This window comes from Myotis lucifugus, unplaced genomic scaffold, assembly GCF_000147115.1.
Source record: "Myotis lucifugus unplaced genomic scaffold, Myoluc2.0 scaffold_328, whole genome shotgun sequence".
NCBI classification, from domain to species: Eukaryota; Metazoa; Chordata; class Mammalia; order Chiroptera; family Vespertilionidae; genus Myotis; species Myotis lucifugus.
In genome coordinates this window covers 160,478-167,479 of record NW_005871376.1, presented here as the reverse complement: position 1 = coordinate 167,479, position 7,002 = coordinate 160,478, and the positions used below count along the sequence as shown (strand labels likewise).

The following is a 7,002-nucleotide window of genomic DNA, read 5'->3' as shown; positions in this document are numbered from 1 at the left end:
GTAGGAGCTATAATGAAAATCAAGTATAGTTGTGTATTGGGGACAGATTTTAAAAGTAGGAGCCAGAAAAGAAAAACGATAAATGATAGTGAATAATTAGGCAGGTAGATAGATATTAAAACAGTGGAAGTAAGTAGAGAAGAGTATATGGGAAAGGTAGGATGAGAGAGAAAGAGGAAGGGAAGAAAAGTTTTAAAAGGGGAGCCGGTAGAGTTTAAAAGGAGAATGGGAAGAAGGAAGAAAATGGGGGAGGGAGCAAAGCAGGTCCGAGGGAGGGAAATGAAGAAAAAAAATAGGTGGAAGGAAGGAAAAGGGAGGGAGGGGAGGGTTAAAGATAAAGAAGGAATGTGGGAGGGAGGGAGGGTAGGAGATAGATGGAAGGATGATGGAACAAAGTAGGAAATCAAGAGGAAAGAAGTTTATAAATGATGAGTCAGTAGGAAAAAAGTGTTATATAACGGAGAGAGAAAAATTGTCTGAGAGGGAGAAGCCATAAGGAAGTCAAATACAATTGTGTATGAAGGGGATAAGATTTTTAAAAAAAAGTTAATAGGGGTGACCAGGCCGGCAGGGGAGAGCAGTTAGGGGAATCAGGCCAGCAGGGGAGGACAGTTAGGGGGATAAGGCTGGCAGGGGAGAGCAGTTAGGGCAGCCGTGGGCAAACTACGGCCCGTGGGCGGAAACCCGGCCCGGTTTGAAATGAATAAAACTAAAAAAAAAAAAAAGACTGTACCCTTTTTATGTAATGGATGGTTTACTTTTTACTTTGAATTTATATTAGTTCACACACTCCATCCATGGCTTTTTTGCTTTTGTTCCAGCCCTCCGGTCCAGTTTAAGAACCCATTGTGGCCCTCGAGTCAAAAAGTTTGCCCACCCCTGAGTTAGGGGGATCAGGCAGGCAGGCAGAGTGGTTAGGGCAGGCAGGCAGGTGAGCAGTTAGGAGTTAGAGGTCCCGGATTGCGAGAGGGATGTCCAACTGCCTGCAGGATTGGGCCTAAACTGGCAGTTGGACATCCGCTGAGGGCTCCCAGATTGGAGAAGGTGCAGGTCAGGCTGAGGGCCCCCACCCCCACCCCCACCCCAATGCACAAATTTGGTGCACCGGGCCTCTAGTTATTTAATAAATCTCAACTTCTTTCTTTTTTTCTCACCTGAGGATATGTTTTTCCCTGATTCTAGAGAGGAAGAAAACATTGATATGAGAAACATTGATGAGTTGCCTCCCACACACACACTCAACCAGGGATCCAATCCGCAACCTGGGTATGTGCCTTGACGGGGAATCAAACCTGTGACCCTTCAGTGCACGGGACAATGCTCTAACCAACTGAACCAGTGGCCAGGGCTCACTTCTATCTTACCAAGGGTTGTTCTTCAGCCGTAGTTGACTTAGTGCAGTGTTAATTCCCTATGAGAATTATTAATTGCTCTTTTGAGAAACCCTTCAATGGAAGCTAGAAGAGTACTGCTACTTATTCCAGGGGTGAGGGTAGAGGGAACAAGTGTTCGGACTACTGTGTCACCTGAAGGCATTCGTAGGTGCTGGGAAGATTCTGACTTCTTTACTTTGATAGAACCTAGAGCTAGGACCTCACAGCAATGAACAGGAAGCACTTGGCTAAGAATGCTCAGGAGAAAAAGGGCATAGAAGGGCCTGAACCTGTACCTTCAGAGGATTAGGCCGGGGTGGGGGGTGGTGGGGAGGAGGGTGGTTGGGACGTGGAATAAGAATGCAGGGACAAAGCATTCACTTCCCCTGAGAGATTCTCAGAATCTCTATTTTGTTTGAATATAGACTCAAGCAAAGGGAAGGGAAACTAACATTTATTGAGTGACTACTGTACATGTGGGGGCCTTGTGCAAGGAGTTTTCATCTACAACATTCCATTTAATCCTCACACCAACCTTGTGAGGTAGGTATTGTCCTCATTTTTATCAAACGAGGAATATGAGGCTCAGAAAGGTTAGGTGGTTTGTCCAAGGTCACACTACTAGTTACTGATGGAGCTGGGCCTGAGTACTGAGACTCAGACGAAAACATTCCCTGCTCGCTCTCCGACTGCCCCTCAGGAGGAAGGAGGGAGCGAGAGCAGCAGCAGCAGCAGCAGCAGCAGTTCTTACACTTCCCACAGCGAGAACCCAGATGGTCACCATGAGGAGGAGCCTATACTCTTCCACAGACCCTCCCCTCTGCACCTGGGAAAGATGTAGTCAGCTGAAGAGATAGAGCATAAATATAATAATAAATAGAAGGGACAAGTCCCCCAGCAGCAAGGACATGCAGCATCCATGCTGTGGGAAGGTCACTGTGCCATTCACAGCTGCTGTGGGAGGGAGCCACATGGGCCCGGTGGGGAAAACTGGGACAATGGCTGCCAGAGGCTGGAGTGGGTGGGCTAAACAGGCCTGTTCCGGGTCGCACAGATTTTAGAACAAAACGTCTGGAGCAGGCAGCAGCCATGGACAGTCACCGTCATCCTCCATCTGCTCATATTACCGGTGTTTGTGATCCAAGAGGGATTCAAAATTGGGGGAACATACAAGTTTGTGCTTTACGTGTCCTAGGACTGTCATGTCCCCCGTCCTACTGTCTCCAAGGCCCACGGACACCAGCTCCTGCCAATCGACAGAGAAAGCAATGAGAACCAAAACCACACAGCCCATCAATCAGTCCTGATTTTAATGTGATAATCCCAAGAACCCTTCTCCCACATTTAGCACTGATTCCTCAGCATCCTCGACCTCTTAAAGGGCCTCTGCCCTTGAACCTATGGGCTCTCACCTGCAGGAAAGAGCAGGCGGTTCCCATTGTTACATCCAGAGTCACCTTGCCCAGGAGGAGCTGTACCTTTCCTGACTTGCGGATGAGCAGCTTGCCAACCTGACCCTCTGTCAGGTCAGCCAGGGTACAAGCATTCTCTGCCAGCCTGGCTTCCTGTGAAGAGAATCAGGGTATGGAGAGGGGGAAGGGGCAGTTTCCTCCATCCTTCATGAGGGAACCCTTTCCCAAAGAAAGGCATCAGCAGCAAAGGTTAGCATAAGCTCCCCAAAAAGGGCCTTTTCCTAGGGCTGCTTGCACTGGTTAAAAACACACCCACCCCAAAACAAAACAAAAATCACCCACAGCAAGCAAATAAACAAATATTAATAACTGCTGAAACTGGGTAATGGCACATGAGGGTTAATGGCCTCCCATCTACAGTTCAAGTATTTCATTGTAACAAGTAAACATACATATAATTGAGGTTGAAGTACAAAGCCCCAAGCTTCTTATGGGGAGAAAGAACAAATACATGATGTTCTTGCAATTCAGCTCGGGTGGCACACCCCTGCTTCATGCTACAGTCGCTGCTTCCCTTCCTGATCGATCCCCCCACATTTCCACACAACTCATTCCTGAGCATACCCGGTCTTTCTCCTGCTTCACGACCACCATCTGTCCATCTTCACTCTGCACCTCTGTCTTGATAGGCTTGATGTCCTGAGTTGGCGGCTGGCCAGGGAGCGTGTCTGGCAGCTGGAGGAACAGCAGCTCTTCCTCCTGCGTAAGGCTCAGCTCCCTGAGCAGCTCTGCCACAGATACGTCTTTTGGGAGGCCTGGGGTCTTTCTGGCTGCTTTGGGAGGAGCCTTCATCTTGGCCTCCTCCTCCTCATCTCGTGGCTCCTCTTTTACTGCCCAAAGTAACACAAATGAAAGGGCTATCAAGTGGCCACCCTGTGTGTCATCTCATTGTACCCATCCCTTCACCCCCAACTCCTCCAGTCGCTCAGCCAGGAAGCTGCAAAGAAACACTAGTTGTGAAGAGGGATCCAGGAACTGTGTGACTTATCTAATAAGGGGTATCTGTGGCTAGGCCCACCGGTTCATATCAGCATGAACCTTCTGAGAGCGAGACTTTAGTGTCTTTGCTCAGGCCATGTATTTTACAGCTGGAATGGGAGAGAACCTGCTTATTATGCAGCAATCTGGGAGGCCCACGGTGGGGACTGGGGGGCAGCCACAGGAAAGGAGACGAGATATTAACTGACAGAGTACCTTTCACAACAGGCACATCCACCTCCATGTCCTCTTCCTTGGGGCCAGCCAGCCAAGGTTTAACATCTGGTTCTTCATTCTCTTCCTTAAACAACCACCCAGAGTGAGCCAGAGGCAGCTGTACAGGCATGTTTCGAGTGTCATTCCTCAGCCCAGGGTCATCGATGAACTGCCAAAGAAGAGTCAGCTGTTGACATGGCCTGGCCAGCAGATACACATACTGGGATTGCAGCCCACTTTAACCCCTTTCTAACTGAAGATTCCTCTGCTCGCCAGGCTTCCAGGACATCAGAGAGCAATTCTTCCTCCAACCCTGACTCCACAGGCCCTTTCCACTGCCATAAAGAAGGCCCATCCCCCCTATGACACCCCCCCCTCCCCCGCCAAGCCTGCTGGTACCTACATCATCCTTCTCCAGCATGCGCAGGATCTGTTTTGTTTCTTCGTCTGTCTCTCTCTTCTCTTTCTTGATGTTGATGATATGAGAGGGCCCCATGTCCGACACATCCACTGTCTTATCCCAGTTCCCTGTGGGAAATCACCCAGTTCACCAGGGGTAAGGAAGAGGCCAACAGCAAGGAAAACTAAAGTGGGAACAGGGGAATCCCACTGCCCTTCTCTCAGGCAGTCTGAACTGAAATCCATTGATCCCTTCCTCCCGGAAGCTTTCGTACCCTTTTTCTTCATCATTTCAGCTGGGCCCTGCTCAAAGATGGAATGGGACTGGATCACTTCTGGTCGACCCCGGCCCCGTCCATGACCCTCTCGCTGTCGGTCTCTATCCCTTTCACGCTTCTCCTTCTTAATGGTTACTTCTTCCTTGGGTCTGGAAAAGAGAATGGATTAAGGGAAACTACTCACTTACCCTTCCTGGGAAGAACTGGTCTTAATTCGCCCACATATCTCCACTCCACCTGAGCCAATAACTACCTCATGAGACACAGAACCCAATCCTAAGTCTAACACTCTTTTCACTTCCTTGATGTGCAGAGTCCTTTCAGTTTATTTTACTTTATCTTCTTGTTTGAGGGTATGTATTGAAACTATAACTCAAAAGTTGACTTACAGAGACTGCTCCAAAATGTAAAAATTTTTTGTATTCATTGAAAACAGGAAGGCTGTAATGTAAAAGAACTTAAGGGAAAACTTAATACATCTTTGTCTAAACAAGTGGCTCTCAACTCTGGCTGTAAAAGAGAATCACTCTGTTTCATTGCAAACAAATTACATCACAATTTCTGGGAAGGCCTCCCAGGCATCAGAATTTCTTTAAAGCTTGCACATTAGAATCAGCTGGGAGCCAGGTTGGAAACAACTGAATACACAAATTTAAATTTCTGTGCCACATACCTAGTTACTAGTATTTCCTACAAGGCTCAAATTCAGAGCACGTAAATAAGGGGTGAGTATTCAGAAGGCCTAGCTACTTACTCTTCCTTGATCTTCCGACTGATGATATTTGGGGTGAAGGTTTTCTGAAAGTGAAATACGGGAGTCACTGATTTGGTCATTTCTGATCCCAAAGCACTGCAGAAAAAGAAAAACTCCCAAAGGGGATCTTCTGTGGACCAAAACCACTATGGCTCTCTTCTGTACATTCCACACTGTTGTCGGAGACTTAGAGACAGACACGTGCCTGAGAAGGATGCCTGAACAGAAATGTCAAGTCATGGTGGCAGCAGTTACACACAAAGGGGCACCAAGACCCACTTAAACTAGCAGCTTCAGTTCTCCCCCCTGAAAGGAGACCCTTGGGACTTCTAAACGCAAAGGAACTGATCTAACCTCACCTCTTGTCTTCAAACTGCTACAGAGAGCAAAGAGCTCAAGGAGGACAGACAGATGTGCCAGGACTCACAAGCAGAAGACAGGTTGGACTGCCACCAGAATGCACCCGGGTAAACCTAAATCTTTAAAAAAGCATGGCTGCTTTCTGCTTGCCATCGCCCCCTCCCTACCGAAGGGCTACTCTTCACATCTGCGGCCATAAACACCAGGGAGAGGACACAGTGCCTCCAAGGCCAGGCCTGGACCCACCACCCTCCAGCCCAGAAGAGCGCACCCCGATCCTCGGCACATTCAGACGCCGTCCAAGCGCAGGCAAAATGTGTGCCTGGCAACTCTCCTGGGCTTCTTAGAGGTGTCCACACACAAAAGTAAACAAACACGCTTAAGTTGCTTTTACACGAGTTAGAATGCTCTCCCCTCCAGCCATCTCTGAGAGCCAGGTCAAAGGCTGGTATCCAGCACCTAGACGTCAAGGCAGGACAGGCTCCCCCAAAATCTGCGAGCGTCACAGGGCCCCACACCACGCCTGGCGCACGGCAGGCCCGACATGCGCATCCGCTGTACCCCAGGAGCCTGGGATTCGAGGTAATCGGGTACCTTCTTGACTCCCCCGAGGGTGAGATCCCTGGAGCGGATGGAGGGAAGGCGGCCCGGGGTGAGGTGTGGCGCCGGCCGCTGTCCGATGAGCCCCCGGGCGCCAGAGAGGAGGGCGCGCGGCGCTCCCGGAGCGCTGGGCTCGCCCGCGGCCTTTCCTCCCGACATGCTGCCTGGGAGAGAAGAGGAGAGACAGCAACGTCAACCGCGGGGACCGACACGCGGGGCCCCGGCTGAACCCCACCCACCTGGCCGCTCGCCCCCCAGGCGGCGCGTCCCTCCCTCGAGTCTCAGCTCCTCCCCTCCCACGTGGCGACTCCCCGGACCATCGCGGACAGAGCCCCCGGCGCTCTCTCCCCGCAGAGCTCGCGAAGTCGGGGACGCTCACCAGCCCCCGCCGAACCCACACCGTGTGGGTCCCGACTTCACGCCGTGCGGGTCGCGACTTTCAGCTACGGCGCCACTCGTGGCCGACCCTAGGTCTCGGCGTGAGGCGGAAGTCTGCGTGGCGGGGCCCGGGCGCCGCCATCTTGCCGCAGGGCGGAAGTGAGGTCGGTGGGCGGGGCCTGCCACCCTATTTA

At 50.8% G+C, this 7,002-nt stretch overlaps 1 protein-coding gene across 1 annotated transcript; it reads right to left on the bottom strand.

Moving 5' to 3' along the window:
• Positions 1 to 1,811: 1,811 nt before the first annotated feature.
• Positions 1,812 to 6,870, bottom strand: POLR3D (RNA polymerase III subunit D). The gene is made up of 9 exons (XM_006100726.3): positions 6,810 to 6,870; positions 6,425 to 6,594; positions 5,471 to 5,514; positions 4,714 to 4,865; positions 4,443 to 4,567; positions 4,040 to 4,208; positions 3,410 to 3,675; positions 2,786 to 2,938; positions 1,812 to 2,619 (listed from the first exon to the last, which is right to left on the bottom strand). Exons 2-9 carry the CDS (start codon positions 6,587 to 6,589, stop codon positions 2,497 to 2,499), a joined length of 1,197 nt encoding a protein of 398 aa, XP_006100788.1. The 5' UTR covers positions 6,590 to 6,594; positions 6,810 to 6,870; the 3' UTR covers positions 1,812 to 2,496.
• Between the last annotated feature and the right edge of the window lie 132 nt (positions 6,871 to 7,002).